Genomic DNA, 20,736 nt, shown 5'->3' with positions numbered 1-20,736 from the left:
CAGGAGATCCTGTCAGTTGTGGCGGACAGAGCGGAGGTGCTCGACGAAGCAGTCCCCCAATCTGCGTCGGGTCTCGCCGATGTAGAGGAGGCCGCATTAGGGAATCATCGAATTCTCCCAACTTCCTGTAACTCTCTCCCTCTCCCTTTCCCCATCCCACTTTCACTTTGCCTCCTCTTCCAGCTGCCTATCACCTCTCTAATGATTCTGCCTTCTTCTACTACCCATAGTGCTTCCCCCTTACATTCCTTCTTCACCTTTCCTGCCTATCCCCTCCCCCACCCCTTGATCTTTCCTCTGATTGGTTTTTCACCTGGCACCTACCAGCCTTCTCCTTCCCCCTCCCCCCACCTTCTTTATGGGGCACTTGTCCCCTCCTCCTTTGGTCCTGATGAAGGGTCTCAGCCCAAAACGTTAACTATTGAAGTAAGTGTTAAGACACTGAAATTTGCAAGTGTTAGACACTTCAATATTCCACTGCTGGTTTAAGGATCCCACTGTATATAGAACATAGAAATCTACAGCCCATTACAGGCCCTTCAGCCCACAAGGTGCTGACTCTGTAACCTACTCTAGAGACTGCCTGGAATTTCACTAATGCATAGTCCTCTGTTTTTCTAAGCTCCATGTACTTATCTAAGAGGCTATTAAAAGACACTATTGTATCCACTTCCACCGCTGCCGCCAGCAGTGCACCCACCATGAAAACCTTACCCCTAACCTAAGTTGGTTGGTACCTATTTCCAAGCACCTTAAAACTATGCCCCCTCGTGTTATTCATTTAGCCCTGGGAAAAATCCACATGATCAATGCCTTTCATCATCTTATATACCTCTATCTGGTCACCTCTCATCCACCATTCATCCAAAGAGTAAAGGCCAGATTCACTCAACCTATTCTCATAAGAAACAGCCTCCAATCCAGGCAACATCCTTGTAATTCTCCTCTGCACTCTCTGTATAGTATCCAAAAATATATTTGAATAGCAAGGAAATAAAGCATACACAAATATAGTTTTTAGCTCTTCAGCCAGGTTGTGTGGCAGGCCACAAGACTGAACAGTCTTGTTGCCTGTGTTAATTTCTGTTGAATCAGCAAGAGCACAAGTTCTGGTTCCATAAAAAATAATTAAATCTCTATCTGCTCAGACCTACCTGTGGCTAGATTGGCATCGAAGGCGTTCAGAATTCCTGTGTCCCTGACCAGTGGAATGCAACTGGAGGCCTAGTTTTGAGCTAGTCTTGGCCTGGCCACTTTATATGTACATGATGTCAGCCATTTTATCTTGAATTTCTGCCCTCACCAGTCAACGTAGAGTGTTGAAATGTTAAGTTTCCTGGTGTGTCTTATAGTGAAAGCTTTAGGAAATAATAGTGCACTGTATGCTCCATCACTTTGCATAAAACAAAAACCTCAGTGTTAAGTATGTGCGGAGCAAGAATGATCATGGAGTAGTATGACTAAACATTTTTATTGAGTCATTTTAGTAACAGTACACACTGTGCAACTTACAGTGTGGGAGCTATGAACCAGGCCTGCTGAGACAAAAACGTGCACACTTGAAAGCCTAAAGAGAGTGCCTCCCGCATGCAAGAGGCCCAATCGATTCACCACACAATTGATCAACCACATGCACACTCACCACATTCTCACTATCTGATGTGGTACATCCGTCTCCCCTGTAGATGGGAACTGCAGAGGAAAGGAATATGTGAGTAAGCCGAGAAAACTGCTGAAATGTCTCTCCTGCTTGGTTCCGTCAACTGGCTGGCGTATCAGAATCCAAATCCAGTTTAATATTACTGGCATATGTCCTGAAATTTGTTTTTCTTACAGCAGCAGTATATTGCAATACATCATAATAAAAACTAATTATAATAATAAAATGAGTCGTGCAAAAAGAGAGGGACCAAAAAATCCTGAGGTACTGTTCACAGGTTCATTGTCCATTCAGAAATCTGATGGCAGGCGGAGAGAAACGTACCGTTATGAACTGCCACCTGGGGTGGGGGGTTGCAGCTTCCTATCTGTGCCTTCCTGGTTAGTTGATGTTGAGGGAGTGGACTATAAATCTCCTTTTCTCTTCATGAAACATCCATTGGTTCATATGCTGGCTTCAGCAGTAGAGGATGCTTCTGTAGTTTCCCAGGCTCCCCCATCAGTTTGCCGGCATACCATATATGATCCAAATGCTGCCTAAAAATTCATTCTCTTGATTGCTCAAGCTCTGCTGCTTGACCATGACAAAGTAGGATGACAGTACACGCTGTGAGATGCATGTGTAGACTTTGTCTCTGGCACCAAGCGTTCGTCACCTGATGTGCATATCATATTTTTTTTTATTTCATGGCCTTGTGCTCGCCACAAATTCACTCCTGGATGGCCAACTATAGGAGAGCTGCGCTCAGAGTCAATAAGTTGTTCTTCTATTTCTGGGCCTACAAATTGATAGCGCAAATGTGGCAAGTGTTCATGGGGCTGATCAGTCTGATACAGTACACTCAATGTGCATTTTAAAGTCATGATGATAAATGGCAATTTTGAATAAGAAGGAGGAAACACTAACTGAATTTTCAGCTAATGGAATTTAATTTAGGAATGTGGGAGGTAATGCACTTTGAGGGTCAAATTCTGGTAGGGCAGGGACCAAAGGAAGGTTGATGTTTAATGATGTTGTGCAAGTCCGTGGCTTACTGAAAGCAGTGACACAGGTAGATTTAGGGTAGTAAAAAATGCCTTGATAGGCTGAGGCCTTAAATATAAAAGTTGTAAAGTTATGTTGCCATTGCATAAAACATTGGTTAAACCACACTTTAGAATATTATATACAGTTCTGGTTGCCATACTATGGGAAGGATGTGGTAGCAATGGAGAGAGTGCAGAAGGGATTCACCAGGATGTTGCCTGGAATGGAGGGCTGTGGTTGTAAGAGTAGATTGGATAGACTGGTTTTATCTTCACTGGAGCATAGGAGTTTCAGAGGTGAACTTATAGTGGTTTACAAAATTATGAGGGTTATAGATAAGATAGATCATCAGAACCTTTTTTTCCCCACGGCAGAGGAGTCCAGAACTATAGGGAACAAATTTAAAGTGAGAGGGGAGAAATTTAAAGGAGACCTGAGGGTCAGGTTTAAATAGGTAGTGGGGCAGATATAATTAGAGCGCTTAATGGGCATTTGGGCAGGTACTTGTCTTAGGAAGGGAGTCAAGGGATACAGACCAAATGTAGGCAAATAGCTTTTTGTACAGTTGTCATGGCCAACGTGGCTAAGGTGGGTTTGTAAAGTCCTGATACTGTGTTGTATGATTCTAAGATTTGGTTCCAACAAGTGGAGGTTTTTTGAAGCCCCATGGCCCTCTACTTCTTAAATCACATTTGTTAAGTAACTAGCCAACTGTACTGGGATGCATTTGCATATTCAAATCTTCAACTGCAATCTTAGTAACTTCTGGCTTCTGCTGTAATCAAAGAAGAATAGTGGTTCATCAAATGGTTAAATCAATTGCACATTTGTTTTATTTTCTACATGAATGTTTAAAACATCAACTGGCAGATTGCTGTCCCTGTATGATTCTGCTTTGCTTGAGTATAGTGGTATCTAATTGAGTATTCTTTCAAAGTATTCATGAAAAGAGATTTCACTTTGGCTGACTACAGGGATTTGTTAATAGTGTACCAAGATTATGGTGATCAGAGATCTTCCTGGGCCATACGTAGAGAGTGCTTAGTGTGTAAATTAATCACATTATAGACTGTGGTAGCCTGACCTAGGAGAATGACATACTTGCAAACCATGTCCCCTGTTTTCAGGAACCTTTACGGAAGGACTTGGAGTTTTTATCCTGTCACATCAGTGAAGTGTAAACTGTTAGTTGGCTCTGTTTTAGCTAGACTTTACACACATATCTGCCTCCTAATTGCAGTTCACAATTAACTGACGTGGAGAAATAACTATGGCTACTTTTCCTTCAGCTAGCTCAAAAGCTATAAACATCTTCAGCTAGTTCAGAAACTATAAACAACATTTAGTGTAAGCTATCAGGAATAACAGAGTAACTTCCAAATTGACATCACATGTTTTTGTATAAAAAGTTCAGAAATGTGATTCATTGGTAGTTCAAAAGGTTAAAAATTGGAATAAAAGCATTACTAATAACTCCTTTTCTGAAGTAAGTTGTGGTAAACTATTGCCACAAGCAATGAGGAAACAAGGGGAGGCGAAGCTGATTCGAGGAATGGGCTGAGGGAGCATCACAAAGCCAAGGGACAACGTATTCACGGGGTTACAGATGGAGTTGTTATCACTGTTGGAATTGAGCTGAGTGATTTGGAAAGAAGTCAATGGAGAGAGGTTTGATGCCCGTTCACCTAACCCATGTGTGAAGTTGGATCGCTCCAAGCGCCAAGCCAATTTGATGAGATCGAGAACGGCTTTTGGGCTGTGTGGCCAAAGTGTGTCACTGCACCTAGGATCTGGGTCCTCGAGCAAGGCATTACCTGGTACTTGGACAGTTTAAAAGCCAGACCAGATAGACTGTAAAGCCTGAGTGTCAGGACTGGAGATGAGGGTCAGGCTGATTTCCCTTGCACTCTCACAATGTTCATTCCTCTCTCTGTAGCGCCAAAGCTGTGAATTGCTCAGACAGCTGTCATCTCTGTGAGTTTCTGTGTGTGTGTGTGTGTCCCTTTCTGAGCATAGTGATTATAGTCTTTTTTAAAAAAATTGTGTTCTTCAGGTTTCTTGCTTTGTGGCTGCCTATAAGCAAACAAATCTCAAGGTGTATATTTTATACATTTTTTGATAATAAATGTACTTTGAATTTATAAATCTTGAATGTTTTACTTTGAGAAGCACATGAGTCTTTTGACAAGATACAGAAAGAGTTATTAGGTTGCCTTTGAGAACGGTTATGTGGTGCATTGAAGAAGCTGTATATTTTGAACACAGATGGCTAGAAGATGATTTTAGAATCACTTGGAATATACTGCTTGATGGGATGTTTGAAATAGGTGTGCAGTATTAACTCTCAATATAAAGAAACACATATTCTGAGGATAACTGGAAGGAATGGACAAGTGGTACTTACTGGATTCTTTGAAAGAACCTGTATCAAATTGAAGGATTTACAGACTCCTTTCTGTGATGACTTTCATGATTAAACAGAATAATTCTAAACTTAAAATTTTGCATCCTTGTCACATAATCTTTTCTCACAGTTTCTGAGACCCATCTGCTGGTGAACACTGATGACCTCCAGACTCATCAATTTAGTGCCTTTTGCCATTTGCCGCCAATATCTACCCTATATTATCTGTAGCCTATCCAAGCCTCAGTTTGCTCACATCTTATTCTGCACCAAATCATACTAAAAAATTACCTTAACACACTGGTTCTTGGTTCTTCTATCTGCCTCCTCTTAAGTTACGTTCCCCTGCGTTTTAAACTTATGTCTCCTCCTTCACACTGGCCAAACTTTTGCATTTCTACTGTTATTAATTCCCCTTGCTCAGCATGCATTACTTTTTTCTTATTAAGTTTCTATAAGGCATACCTCTGTACCTTAACAACACTTTAATTTCTGCTAATTTTAAAATAAAGAATTAAGATTTGTTTTTTTAACTTATTTAGAATAAATAGGCATTGACAGTTGTTAAACCAAATGAAGAAATTTCCAACAATTAAAGCACAAGCACCTCATTATTTTTCATTTTATTGTGAGATATGGACATTACTGCAAAGGACAATGTTAGTGTGACACAGACTAAAGACGTATATGCCAGCTGAGAGGGTACTTTTGGAGAACTGGTTGAGTTTTAATAACAATTTGGAACATCAGTGGTTCCTTTTCTGGTGCTAGTTTACATATTTATAGATTTTTTGAATGCCTGTTCAGCAGAAATCGCCATTTGAACCAATGAGCTGTGAGTTGCTTTCCGAGTCCCAAACACTTTACAACCAAATCCCCATTTTCAGAAATGATTAGTTGAAAATATGCCATATTTCAATTAGTTTGATTGTTATTTTTTTCTTGGTGGATATTTATTATCTGTTTCACGTCTGGTCTGAGTCTTGTGCCATTCCAAGAACGTGCACAATTTTGCTCTACATGTTGATTTCTTACCTAAATAATGACATTGATTGTATTTCACAGTAATTCATTGTACTTAAATCACTGATTGCTTTGTTAGTCCAGCTAATTGAGTATTTTATGCTAATTATTGCAGAAAACTTGGATCAAATATCAAGTATCTGCAAATTTATTACCTTTGCAAGTTAGCTCTGTATCTGTCCATTCCATTAACAATTTTCTCTTTGCTAATTTACCGCAGGCCAGTGTGATTAGGAACCCCAGAAAACGCCCAGCAGTAACTACGGACATAGATGGCATACCAAAGAAAACATGCGAGCAGAGGTCTTCTGATCGTTTGTTGCCGATTTCATTAATACTGCAGTCTTCCCAGCCACTGAATGCACAAACAGTCAGCAGTCCACAGGAGACACCAATAAATCGCCCCATGCCACCAGAAGCACGCAGACTCATCGTGAATAAAAATGCTGGTGAGACTTTACTGCAAAGAGCAGCACGTCTAGGCTACGAGGTAGGTATTTGAAAACAGGTGGTTTTATAATTGAATATTTTGCTGGTATTTAATCAAAATTCATAAAAACTGTATCCTATTTGTAATAGCCACATTGATTTTAACACATACACTAATGACACATTATTAGTATACATTTTTCCATGGAGTATACACAGTGTTAAGATGAATATTACCTTGAACCTACTCTGCCATTTAAAGAGATCTATGGTTAAATTTCTATCTCAGATCCATTTCCCTTGCCTATTTCTGTATCTCTGTCAACTCTGCTATCAGTAGGCAACTTAGCTGTATTAACTCCAAGGCTTGCATATCCAATCTTGGGTACAGAAACAAAACTGCACCAAGTGAGGTGTTAGCGACCACTATAAACACTCTGCATGCTTCCCTATTTTTCTATTTCAACCTGTTTTTTTTTCCAAAGCCAAAATATATCTTGCTTTTAAAGTAAATAACTTAATTTCCTCTCATATTGTACTCCCATTTGCCTACCTCTAGCCTAGTTGCTTAACTGTTGTTATTTTCTCACATGAACATCAATATTCTTAATGTTTCCAACATTTTCTGCCTTTATCTCTGATGTTCATCAACTGCATTCTTTTGATTTTCATTGTTGATTTCTGTTCCATGAAATTCAATCATGAACGAGCTCTGCTCCTCTCATTGATTAGATTTCCATCTGTCTCATTTGTCAATCCGGTGTTGAGTCTTCAACTTGAAATGTTAACTCCGTTCACTTTCCACAGATGTTGCAGAGTGTTCCAGCAATTTTTGTTTTTCTTTTCCGCATATTGTACTTCGCGTTTTCATTCTTTTTTTAAGATGTTTTGCACTGTCCTTTCTTATCATTAAGTAAATTAAAGTAGCTGAAAGATCTGAAAAGACTTTTTTATTCCAACATCCTTGTTTTCTGTCCCTCTACCTATGTAATAATTTATAAATTTGGTTATTTAGTTGACTTAGACAAGTGTCTTACACCTCATATTCTAAATAACATGCTATATGTGCATCTGAAATCTCTAAAACCCTCTGAGAAATATTTAAAATATTCAGTTGTTGAACCATGAAGTATATTTTGTTTTATGATTTTGATGTAAATAATTTCCCAAGTATTTCAACCATGTTAACATTATATTAATCCCTCAATTAGTTAATTTATAATAAATAGGATGTCAATTTTATTCTATTGGAATTCACTATAAAAATATTCAATCAACACTATTATAATCTGTACATTTATAGTTTCCAATGTGCTTATCTTGTCATAGATTGAAAAACCTGGTATTTAAATAATCATGCCCATAAAGGAACAGAAGCATTATTTGATTCGTCTACCCACAATAACTATCTCAGTGGAAATGGTAGCAACAGACACAAAATGCTGGTGGAATGCAGCGGGCCAGGCAACATCCATAGGAAGAAGTACTATCTCTTCTTTCAGTTAGTCCTGACGAAGGATCTCGGCCCAAACCATCAACTGTACTTCTTCCTATAGATGCTGCCTGGTCTGCTGCGTTCCATCAGCATTTTGTGTGTGTTGCTTGAATTTCCAGCATCTGCAGATTTCCTCGTGTCAGTGGAAATGGTACTAGTTTATAATTAAGATGGGGAAAACCTTTTGTGTACCGGTTAGGTGTTTCAAATAGAAATGTTGGTGGTAACACTCATTATGGTTTTAAGGTTTATATTTTAGAGTATTTTTAGCTGGTACAAAGAATGCCAGTGGTTTCATTATGCATTACTAAGATCTTGTGTACCATGACTTCGATATGGAAAATGTCAAAACCACATTTCCAATTATAGTACAGATGACATCAGAATCAATAATGTTCCAGTATCCTGCCCTATTTGGTACGTGGACTGTTTCAGTATTATGATCTGTTAGATCCAGCAAGTCTTTTTCGATAATAGGGTGTCACAATACCATTATGTTTATTATATAACTGAATAAATTGAATAATATAATTTATGGTAGAATCCAGGCTTGATCTCTGAGGGATCCCACTAACAGAAGACTGCCAATCTGAAAAAGACACATTTATTCTTCCTCCCTTGCCATTAATTCTTTATTCAATTATAACTCAGTCCATAGAATGTTGACTTATGTAAACTATATTAAGTTGTCAAATCCACAATACAAGATACTGTTGATATTAGCTTTTGCATTTGCCCATATTTTCAACCAATTTGTGTTGAAGGAGTTACAATTAGGTGGTATATATGAGCTTCCAAAAGGCACTTGGAAAAAGAATCTTATTATAGTCTGGTCACCAAGAGTGACGACCATGGAATAAAAGGGGCTGAATAAGAGAAATCAGAGTAATAGTAAAGCATTACTTTTTAGATTGGAGGGAAATATACAATAGGTTTCTCCAAGGAATAATTTTAGACCACTTTTTTTAATAATAAGCTAATGATTTGAATTAAGTGTAGAGGGCATGGTCTCCAAATTCACAGCTAGATGACAGGTGGAATTTAATGCAGACAAGTGTGATCTGTTGCACTTTGGGAGGACAAACCAGGGTAGGACTTACACGGTGAGTGGTAGAGCACTGTGGAGTGTGGTAGAACGAAGGGATTTGAGAATACAGATCTGTAACTCCTTGAAAGTGGCGTCTCAGGTAAACAGGATCTGAAAGAAAGCTTTTGGCACATTGTCCTTCATAAATCAAAGTTGGGATGTTATGTTGAGGTTGTATAAGATGTTGATGAGGCTTAATTTTTGGAGTATTGTGTGCAGTTTGGTCACCTACCTATAGAAAGATGTCAATAAGATTAAAAGAACGCAGGGAAAATTTACAAAGACTTGAGGAGCTGAGTTATAGGAAAAGGTTGAATAGGTTACGACTTTATTCCCTGTAGTGTAGGAGAATGAGGTGAGATTTAATAGGTATATAAAATGATGAAGGATTATAGATAGGGTAAGTGCAAAGAGGCTTTTTCCAGTGAGGTTGGTTGAGACTAGAACTAGAGATCATTGGGTTAAGGATGAAGGTGAAATGTTTAAGGGGAACATGAGGGAGAATTTCATCACTTAGAGGGTGGTGGGTATGTGGAATGAGATGCTTGAAGAAAGTTGTGGATGTGAATTAGATTTCAACATTTAAGAGAAATTTGAATAGATATATGGATGGGAGTGGCATAGAGGACTATGGTCCGGATATAGGTTAATAGTTCGGCATGGACTAGATGGGTCAAAGAGCCTGTTTCTGTATCGTAATGTTCTATGACACCAATAAGAGGAGATGCAAGTTAGAGGAAACAGCTCTAAAATGTGTACAGTATATTTTCCTCCAATCACCTTAAAAATATGCTCTCTTGCATTAGGCAAAAAGGTGCTGGCTGGTCCACTCTTATCATATGTGGTCTAACTAGCATTCATAGAACTGCACCATTACCTTGTGGTTCCTGAACTCAATCCCTGACTAATGAAGGCCAACACACTATACGCTTTTTTAACCAACCTATCAACTTATGTGGCAGCCTTGAGGGATCTATGGACATGGACTCCAATATCCCTCTGTTCTTCCACACTGCTAAGAATATTGCCATTAACCTTGTAAACCTCTTTCAAGTTCAACCTTCCAAAATTTATCACTGCCCTTTCTCCAGGTTGATCTGCCACTTCTCGGCTCAGCTCTGCTTTGCATCCCATCAGTATTCCATTGTAACCTTCGACAAACTAATACATTATCCAGTACACCACCAACATTACTTACTAACCTACCCTTCTGCTTCCTTGTCTAATTAATTTATTAAAAATTACAAAGAGCAGGGGTTCCAGAACAGAACCCAATGGAACATCACTTGTCATCAACCTGGAGTCAGAATATGCTCCATCTGCAACCATCCTCTGCCTTATCTTACTCCACGCAGCCAAGTTTCCCTGAGTCCCATCCCTCCAGACTTGCTGAATGCACCTACCACGAGGAACCTTGTTGAATGTTTTACTAAAATCCATATACATCACATCCACCACTCAACCTTCATCAATTTGTTTTGTTATTTCCTTGAAAAGGTCAATCAGGCTCGAGGTATGACCTGCCCTTCACAACATCATGCCTACTACTCTAATCAGACTCTGCTTCTCTAAAAGCTCATAAATCCTGACTGTAAGAACCTTCTCCAATAGTTTTCTCGTCACTGATGTAAGATCATGTATAAAAACACAAATTTATAACATTTTCTTGACACATTCTTTTGAAAGTCTGACATTTCTTTCATAATATGAGACAAATAAATTCACTTTTTTCTACTTTCCTAGGAGGTGGTGTTGTACTGTTTAGAAAACAAGGTTTGTGATGTAAACCATCATGATAATGCAGGTTATTGTGCTCTACATGAAGCCTGTGCTAGAGGATGGCTCAGCATTGCATGTCACCTTCTGGAACATGGAGCTGATGTTAACTGCAGTGCCCAGGATGGAACAAGGTACGTATTTTTAAAATTATACCAAATTACTGTCATTAAAAGAGTGGGTGATGGCCATTCAACCTGGAGTACTGATGTGCTACATTCATATTTGAAAGTTTTGATGCTCGTTTAAGTTTATCAAAGCAGCTAACATTTGTAGTTTTCAGTGTGGAGATAAGTTTGCAGAAACTTTTCATGGGCTATACTCTTAAAAAAGTCTCTTAAGAAGCATTGTGACTAAGATTTAAAAACAATTGAATTTTTTAAATGTAGTTTTTGCTCTCCAAAATTTATATGGTGATTTTTGTTTAGCTTAGCGAAGTAGAATTACAATAATAAAGACTTTCTTTCTGTAGCACCAAATTTCCACACCATTTATAACTGTTGTGGTCTTGTGACAGAGTGAGGTAGTTACAGGTACAAGTTGTGATCTTGTGATTTAGGCCAATTTTCTAGTGTAATGTTGTGCGAACATTGCATTGTTAATCAATATAATCTTTTTGACATAATATTAAACCGAATCTGTCTATTTCCTCAACTGAATTTAAAAGATTCCAAGCACCATTTTGAAGATTATGTTCAGACTTGATTTTGAAGAGTCTTGTTCAATATTTACTGCAATTAACATTACCAAAATAAAATAGATTGTCTGGACATAGTCATTGATGTTCGTTCTGGTTTTTCTGAGTGCAAATTTTCTTGTTTTCCCTGCAATAGAAGAGTCTAAATTTTAAAGTATTTAATTAATTGCAAAATGCTTTGTCTGGAGTTCATGTGAGGGGCTATTAGGTACACTTGCATATTAATGTAAATACCTGATCAGCCAATCCTGTGGCAGCAACTTAATGCATAAAAACATGCAGACATGATCAAGAGATTCAGTTGTTGTTCAGATCAATATCAGATTGGGGAAGAAATGTGATCTCAGTGACTGTTGATGCCAGGCAGAGAGGCCTCAGAAACTGCTAATCTCCTGGGATTTTCATGCACAACAGGCTCTAGATTTTACAAAGAATGATGCAAAAAGCAAGAAACATCCAGTTAATGGCAGTCCTGTGGGCAGAAACACCTCGTTAATGAGATAGATCAGAGGAGAATGGTCAGACTGGTTCAAGCTGACATTAAGGCAGCAGTAACTCAAATAACCACATGTTACAACAGTGTTGTGCAGAAGAGCATCTCTGAATGCACAACACATTGAACCTCGAAGTAGATGGGCTACAGCAGCAAAAGACCACATACACTGAGTGCATTTATGTAATCATTCAGATTAGATCTTTACAACATGATCTCAGTTGGCATAGTGATATGGCACTGTATTTGCCATTGGTAGTTGTGTTCAGTTGACCCTTCTATATCAAGTGCTTCTGTCTTTCTGTTGAACAGCAATAGGCCTGTTTCTTTAACCTGTATTTACACGTGTAAGGACCATCAAGATATCCCAACAGACACCAATCCTGTAACTTCAATGCATCTCAAAGGAAATAAAATTACTCATTTAAGCTTTATGCTGAGCTGGTGTTTATTGCTTTCTGTTTCAATGTACATAATTATGGACATATTGGTTAGTGTTTTAATGTGATCATGATTGACTGCTTTCCACTGTTTACTATCTATATATTTGGTTACCTGGAGAAGTTGTGCATTAACCCATCATAAGTTACAGCAGAAGTAAAAGATAGAACGTTATATCTGCAATTACATTTGCTTACAACCAAATTAAATTCTAATTTTGCTTTTACTGTAGGCCGATCCATGATGCAGTAGAAAACGATCACTTGGAAGTGGTTCGGCTATTGCTTTCATACAGCGCAGATCCAACACTGGCCACATACTCTGGTCGAACTATTCTGAAAATGGCACATAGTGAAGTAATGGAGATGTTTCTGTCTGGTATGCTCATGTTCTAATTCACACAGAACAATTATTTTGAGAGATGATAAAAATACTGACAGAAAATGTTAGAAAAAAAAAATCAATATTGTCAGGTAGCGCCTGTGGAAAGTAGCAGTTAATGTTTCAGGACCAAGGCATTTCATCAGACAAGTTCGGTTCTGATGAAGGGCTTTGGACCTACATTAACCTGAAGTAAGTTTTTCCAGCAATCTTGTTCACAAAGTAGGGCCTGATGTTAGGGGGGGGGGGGGGGGGGTGTAAATTACTCAACCAAGGCGAACTTAAGCTGGTCATTTACTTAATTGCTATGTTTGAGACCTCACTTTTTATAGAAATTACCTAGGGTGATTGCTATAGTAAAATGCAGTAGGTGGAAAATGGTTATATTCAAACGATCTGGATGAAATCAATCATAGTTACTTAGACCAATACAACTTGATTTCCTTTCTGTCTAGGAACAGCATTACCAATCTCTGGCCTATGTGCCAGAAATATTGAAAAAAAGCTGAATCAGACTGAAAAAAAGTTACTTCCTATAGATGCATCTCTAAACATGTACAAAGAACATTGCAGCACAGGAACAGGAGTTTCAGCTCACATTTGCACTGAACATAATGCTGAATTAAACTAAATCTCTTATACCTATAAATGATCCATATCTTTCCATTGCCTGCATATACAATCTGCAAAAGAATTGGGGGATTTTGCCCAGTTAATGTTAGAAATGACCCAGCTTAAGTTAGCTGTTATTTTAATAGATACTGACACAACTATCTTCTATTATTCAAAGATTCATGATTTGCATTGAAAAGTTTTTAAAGTATCCAGGCACATTTGCCTAGATATGTAAAGGGGGTGGCAGCACAAAAATAATAAAATACCTGATATCCTTGTTTTGAACATCAGCCTCCTCAAAAGTTGTAATTGCAGGAAATCCTAGAAAATGAGTGAATCCAGTCTGATAACATTGAGAAACTGATTCAATATAGTTAATCAGTTATCAGTTAGATCTACTAAATGTACAGCCATAAATACATACTTTGCTTAAAACTCTTCATAGTTGATTTTAAAAGGTTATGTTCATTTAATTGTTTAAGTACAAAACAATTTCATTATCTAAATAAAATGAAGCATATGATTAGTAGGGACTCAGCTCATAATGGCCTTGCATAAGGTGTTGCTTTAAATGGACTTTCCTCTGGGTATTCATCTAAAACAAAATACATTTTTAGTACCTTTTTTAAAAACACACCTCTGGGCTAGCTGCTAACACTCAATAATTCTTCATTTTTTCATTGTTCCCAATACTCCTTCCTTGCTCCACAAACAGCAATTTGTGGCATTGGCTGCTGAGAGCTGAGCAAATAAACATGCAGCCTTGAAATGTCATTAAAAAATGATATACTGTGTTTTGTATAGCTATGTAATTATATTTTACATGTGAACACGCACAAAATATCAGACAGGCATTGTCTGTTTGGTGCAGCCTGCCACCTAACATCATGATGGGTCATGCATTACATCCCCTAACCCCTCACCAGAGCCGTAATCTCCTGGGAAAGATGAAAAGCCAGATTTAAAATCATTGGGAAGTAATAGTGTTGGATGAAGAGGATCTGGAATATTCTCCAGACGTAAGAATTTCACATGTACTTGACTTACATATCTGGTCAAGAACAGTGTTATTTTTGTATTAACTGTTTTGGCAAGCATCATCGTTAAATGGGTCATTTATAATCTCAGACTACAGAGTTGGGATACACATTTTGCTGTTGTTCTTTGTTAACAATTTTATATGTTGCATGTCACAACATCGTGTAATAGTTAGGCCTTCAGTGCTTTGACCAATGTGTGTGCTTTTACTTCACCCCCAGAGTATTTTGCTGACTTGCAAGGTCGAAGCAATGATGACCCTGGTTTGTACTGGGATTTCTATGGCAGCTCCGTGTGTGGTAAGTGATAGAGGGGTACCGCAATTTCAGCAGAAAAACAAAAGTGAGCATTAAACATATAACAAACCTAATGTATCAATGATGAATTTATTTAGCAGTTTAATGAATTCCCTCTAAGATTAGCTGTTTTCCTACACAAGGCTTAAGAAAGGCAAATGGAAGAAGGGGAGTGATTGAGTGACAGGCAGAGTGTGAGTGGAAGATGCAAGAACTCTGAAATAGCAAAAGGAGAAGACAGATGGTGTTAGGGGAGGGAGGAACCTCAACAATACCTCGAGCCCTTCATATACAGTGCTCCTGGTAAATGGGGGGGGGGGTAGGAAGACCAGGTAAACCTCTCAGCGGTTTTCACTTTCCTCTGTAAGGTCTTGCGGTCCTATATACAGCTCCCGTACCACACGATGATGCCTCCTCAAAATCATAAAGCAGTGATGGAAAGTTAATAAGACCAGAGAAAAGCAAACAAATCAGTAGGGGTTATTTGAGAGAGAGAATTGGAGGCATTTGTAAGCCCATACAATCAGTCAAAATCATATGATCACATGACTGATAATTATGGAGGCCTTTGGGCTAGAAAAAATGATAGTTAAAATTCTGAAGGTTGTGTTTAGAGTTAGAGAATTTGTTTTGCCAGCTGAAATAATATTTCAGATCTTAAAAGGTTCTAAACTTTTTTAGTTCTCAATTGTCCACTAGAAGTATCATTCAGAAAACTGAAATTATTTAAGGTAATGGATAATTAGTGTGTGGTGGGGGGGAAAAAACAGCACTGCTATATCCGTTCACAAGGGTTAGTTCCGAATATTTCTTCAGACTTCTTTTCAAAGTTGGGCTGTGCACAGAAAGGAGAATGTGCGTAAAGTTAGTGTTGGTTTATTGTTGTCATGTGTACAATGATACAATGAAAAGCACACAATAAACCACCAGCACCAGCTTCTGAGAGGCCATTTCGGATGTGTAGAAACAGAGGAAGCCAAGCACTCTTTTCTTATCTCATGTGAAGAAACTGAAGTGGACAATTGGATGTTGGCATTATTTACAGGTCTTATTCTACATGGGTTGCTGAAAGAGTCCAGATACACATTGTCCTCCAGATTATTGCTGCCTTTAATTGTACATCCATACTGTTCAGCTCCTTTCCTGAAACTTCTCTGCTGGTATCATCAGGTGCCCCTTCCCAAACACTTGCATCATCCTTACCCCCCCCCCCCCCCCCCCAAGTTATCTGCTTTCTGAGTCTCTCTCCAATCCAACCCTAGCTCAGTTTCCTATGTCCATGCAGGAGATACTAGGTAAGATGAGATAGTAGAGAAATATTGTACATTGGAAGATACTGTAGCTTGAGCACTGAAGCCATTCCTTCATAGATAACACTATTGTTGTATTTGAATCAAAGTGCACTGTCAAGCAAAACCAAACACAGTCTTCAATGCATAGAGGAGTTTGAAAAATAGAGACATCAGTCACCGTAAGATTGCTTATCACCATTATTAAAGTGTTGCTGCTTGATTGTCATTGGAGACCCAGAAAGCCTCAGCTAACAGAACTTGACGCTCATTGATCGCTGTAGACCAGACTTGTTCAAATGACTTTCTGCCATCTTACTTGGCAGACTACCATGAACTAATAAAACCTCTGAATGCTAACTAGTTCTTGGGATTTAACCCCAGAAACATTGTTCCTTATCTGTGAAATCTAGTAACTTAAATCTATTTTACGATACTGATAATGTTTGACAGTGGCCTGTGAATAGCACAGAGATATTTCAGTGAAATTATTTGTTTATCACTCACTTGATATCTTAAAAGCTGAGATTTGATGAACAGGAATTACTTTCCACAAATAATGAAAGTCATTTAATAAGGTATATGCCTAGAAGTTTTTGTGCACCTTCCTGGGAGGATTGTGTGGTTGTTGGTTTAGCCATTTGGCCCTTTCTCCTTAAACTAGGTGAAAAATTGCAATTATACTCAAAGCCCTGCACTGCATTTTTCTGGGAAGGGAGAGGCATTTAAACTGGCCGTTCTGACGCTGCTGAAACAATGTTTTTGAATTTGATAGGCATGAGAAACACCTGGTCTTATTTTGTAAGTAACCATAAACTTTTGCAATTTCAGAACCAGTAGAAGAGTCCGGATTCAATGTCTTGGCTAATCCACCAAGTGCTGGTGATGAGGAAGATTATAATGATGATGTGTTGGAATTTGAGTTTTCTGATGCTCCTCTTTTACCTTGTTACAACATTCAAGTCTCACTCTCTCAGGGGTACGTATTGAACATTGGTTTTAGTAAACCATATTGGTTATTGATAAATGCGAGCACTCAATAAGTTATAAAGAAGGGAATGATGAGGAAAAACAGCTAATTTTGTTTCTCATAGCTTCAGTTTTTCATTCACTTGCTGAACCTGAAGGCTGGATTGAAATGGTAAACTTATTCCCTTGGAATCTAAGATGAAAGTGAAATATGATTGCTGCTCTTCATGAACGTGCTGATTGGCACTTAAACAGGGCATCACCACCTGCTTGTCATTTGCTGTCTTCACCTTCTCCATCTACCCAAAATCATCCACAGACAAAAATCCTTAGATTTCCCCTAAGGCTTTGCATTCCACTTTCTTGGAATGTACCACCCAGTAGTTCTGAGGCTAAGATCAGAATGGCCAGTGGCCAGGATGGGAGGAGCAGATGATTTGGGAATAAAATATAGTGTCAAATCTAGATGAAGAGGTTTGGAGAAGTGGGTGTTTTCAAAAGATAGGACTTGCAAGATCACAGGCTGCTAAGCAGATAGTTGGGAAGCAAAACAGGGTGGAGGGGTGAGCCTCCGTATGTAAATTACTGACTTACTTACCTGGCAGCTGTTCCAGTCCAGTTCTGTGATTGGAGAACAAGATTGTTCAACAAATTCCCTGGCAAAGCTTCATAAAAAGCACTCAAGTTTACTGAAGCAAATATGACAGCTAATGTTTTTCACGGGGAAAAATCATATTTCATTTAAATAACTGAGTAAATTTGCAATTCCTAGGCAAAATAATTTATAGAACATAAACAGTACAGGCCCTTCAGCCCACAATGTTGTGCTGACCCTTATACCCTGCCTCCTATATAACCCTCCACCTTAAATTCCTCCATATACCTGTCTGGTAGTCTCTTAAATTTCACTAGTGTATCTGTCCATGATCAAACCATGATTCTCTAAATGCCCATAGATTCTATCTCTAAACATCTTTTCCAACAGCTTTCCCACCACAGACGTAATTTCAAATGGGTTCAAGGGAATCTGGAAGTGTCTAACGGGTATCTGCTTACAAACATAGTGTAAATGCAGTTTTAAAAAAATCTATATAATTGTTTGAACCTGATAATAACCAACTTTTTCTACGCTTACTTTTGCAAATATAACACACTTCCTATAAAGTCCTTTGTTCCATTTCTGCTTCATACTTTAGTAATATTGTTGTCCTTGTGGAGTAGCAAACTCTCTGCAAATCACTATTGATAATAAAAATATGCATTAAAACTAATGTAAAGAAATTAAATGCAATTTAAATATTAGAGAGCAGGCAATTTGCAAACATTTGAAACTTGCTCTAATTCACAGAGGACATTAGAAATGTACATATGTTTCAAACACAATCAATTCCACCACAAGTGTTGGTACTTAACTCAGCTGATAGCATTCCAGACTCTGAGATGGATCCAGGTTCATCTCATTCCAACATGTTGAGAGATGGCTGCACTGTTGGAAATGCACTTTTGGTTTATTTCAAGCATTGTCTGCTCACTGAGATGGAAGTAAAGCACTTTAAGCACTATTTTGAAGAATAGAAAGATCCCCCTTCCCTGACTAGTATAACACTAAAACAGACATTTCATTAAGTCGTTATTACACTGCTGTTCATAGGAATTTTCTGTGCACCGATTGGTAATAGTTTTATTATATAAGAACTAAAATGTTACTTTGGAAATACTTCAGAAAGTCTGAACTATATTCTTTAGGACTTCATGAAAAAATTAAAGCAATGCAAATTTGTCTTTATTCTTTTCAGACATTGGTGTATATACAAGTACTATATCCTGAATTAGAAACATGCAAGCATTTTAAATACAAGTTACCTTTGGGTTGTAAATGAGTAGTCTGTCAACAGATAGAATCATGTTAAAGCTTATATTGCTTTAGGTGAAAGCCTTCTAAACTACAAGACTGCTTTTGAAATCCATTACAATAACCTACCTCCAGTTTGAAGTTTGTAATGTCTGCTTTCTTGTTCCCCCTCAACAGTCCTCGGAACTGGCTGCTATTAACTGATGTGCTACGGAGATTGAAGTTGTCAGCCCGCACCTTTCAATCCTCATTCCCTCATATTGAAAATGCCACCATTTCTGAGGTGGAATTTTATAGACAGGCTTCTTTAAGTCAAGTTTTTACTTATCCAGAGCAATCTGAAATTCCAGACACTGATAATAAAGAAACACTGGAGCTGGTGGAATTCACAAGTGAACTTCAGGATTTGTTGGGATCATCTGTCACATATCTGTATGCTGACAATGAGGTCGAAACATGCAATTGACTGTTGAAGGAACAAGTTACACACTAACTTCTGTTCCTACAATTATGGCCTACATTAAAAAAAAGTGTAAATTATGTAAATGATGTTACTTCAAGGATCGTTGTGTCTGGGGGGAAGATAAATGATATTCTAAATACTAAATGACATAATGTTGTCTATGTTCTTGTACATTTGAAAACCAGATTTCCATTTTGGATGGAAACAGTTTTTCAGAAAAAGTATCTCTTTGTTTATAAATTTCTTTTGTATACTGTCTGTTTCTTATCTTTCTGTAAATGTATTTTTCTGCTTATTGGCAAGTAGCCCAAGTTAGGAACAATTTCCTGACCTATTGCAAATGTAAACACATTCATTTGATTGTTTTATTTTAATTTGTTGTTTTTGTTTGGAAAAGAAGCACTGATTTTGGTGTCCACTTTCAGAATCTGCGGACTCTGTCACACAATCTGTTTAGGAGGCTTGGTTGTGGTGAGGCACTTCACTTTATTGTTTACAAAGTTACCTGCTGTGGACAGGTACACTTAATTGGGTAGTAGCTTGTAAGATAATGAAAATGGTATCATTGCATCAAAAAAATTTGATTTGGATTTACTTTTAGATAACCACCCTCAGACATCATCCAGTCCCTTATACATATATGTAAACATGTTTTACTTTTACAATTTTATTTAAAAATGAATTTAATATTTTTTGTGTACTTTGTACAAAATTATGAAATTTAAAATTTTAGATGATTGTACAATAAAATCTGTTTTGTCAAGAGTGGAGTTATACACTGTGGATGTTGGGGAACTACATGTTTCTGATAGCTGTATAATATTTTAGAACATTTGTTTAACTTTGTAAGTAAAACTGCTGTATATTTAGGTTTATATTTTACACAGTGACTAAAACAATTTTTTTCCTTAAAACAAAAGCCAAAAAAAAGTGTCTGGTAATAAAGACATGGTTTGATAAAAGGATATGATGTGCCTTATTACTTGTGTACGGGTTATGATCACACAATCACAAAGCAAGCATGGAAGATTAATTAAGATACCAGAATTTCAGCAGAGGCACGTGCTTCTAAATTGTCAAGCAAAATGGCTGTCTACTGTAAATTATCTTTTTTCTGCTATGTCCTGACCCTGTTGAAATAATCCCAGTACCACTGAATACCTGTTAAGGATTGTGTGCAATATTATTTGAATAGAAAACACTCCATGGTTCAATGTATTAAGACGCTCATTTGTCTGACACTTCAGCTTTTGAACTGGCTTGTGATATATCACATTAAAGACTTACTGCAAAGCCACAGAA

At 37.8% G+C, this 20,736-nt stretch overlaps 1 protein-coding gene across 6 annotated transcripts in view; it reads left to right on the top strand.

The window, feature by feature from the left end:
• bcor (BCL6 corepressor) overlaps positions 1-20,396 on the top strand; it is a 279,875-nt gene extending 259,479 nt beyond the window's left edge. For all 6 annotated transcript variants that reach the window (XM_059968251.1, XM_059968253.1, XM_059968249.1 and 3 more), the window contains 6 exons: positions 6,334-6,603; positions 10,868-11,034; positions 12,764-12,909; positions 14,787-14,864; positions 16,982-17,129; positions 19,149-20,396. In XM_059968251.1, the coding sequence (XP_059824234.1) occupies positions 6,334-6,603; positions 10,868-11,034; positions 12,764-12,909; positions 14,787-14,864; positions 16,982-17,129; positions 19,149-19,437 (1,098 nt within the window). In that variant the 3' untranslated portion in view covers positions 19,438-20,396. The remainder of the gene's footprint in view (positions 1-6,333; positions 6,604-10,867; positions 11,035-12,763; positions 12,910-14,786; positions 14,865-16,981; positions 17,130-19,148) is intronic.
• The last annotated feature ends 340 nt before the right edge of the window (positions 20,397-20,736 follow it).

This window comes from Hypanus sabinus, chromosome 4, assembly GCF_030144855.1.
Source record: "Hypanus sabinus isolate sHypSab1 chromosome 4, sHypSab1.hap1, whole genome shotgun sequence".
Lineage (NCBI taxonomy): Eukaryota > Metazoa > Chordata > Chondrichthyes > Myliobatiformes > Dasyatidae > Hypanus > Hypanus sabinus.
This window is presented reverse-complemented; position numbering and strand designations above follow the sequence as displayed.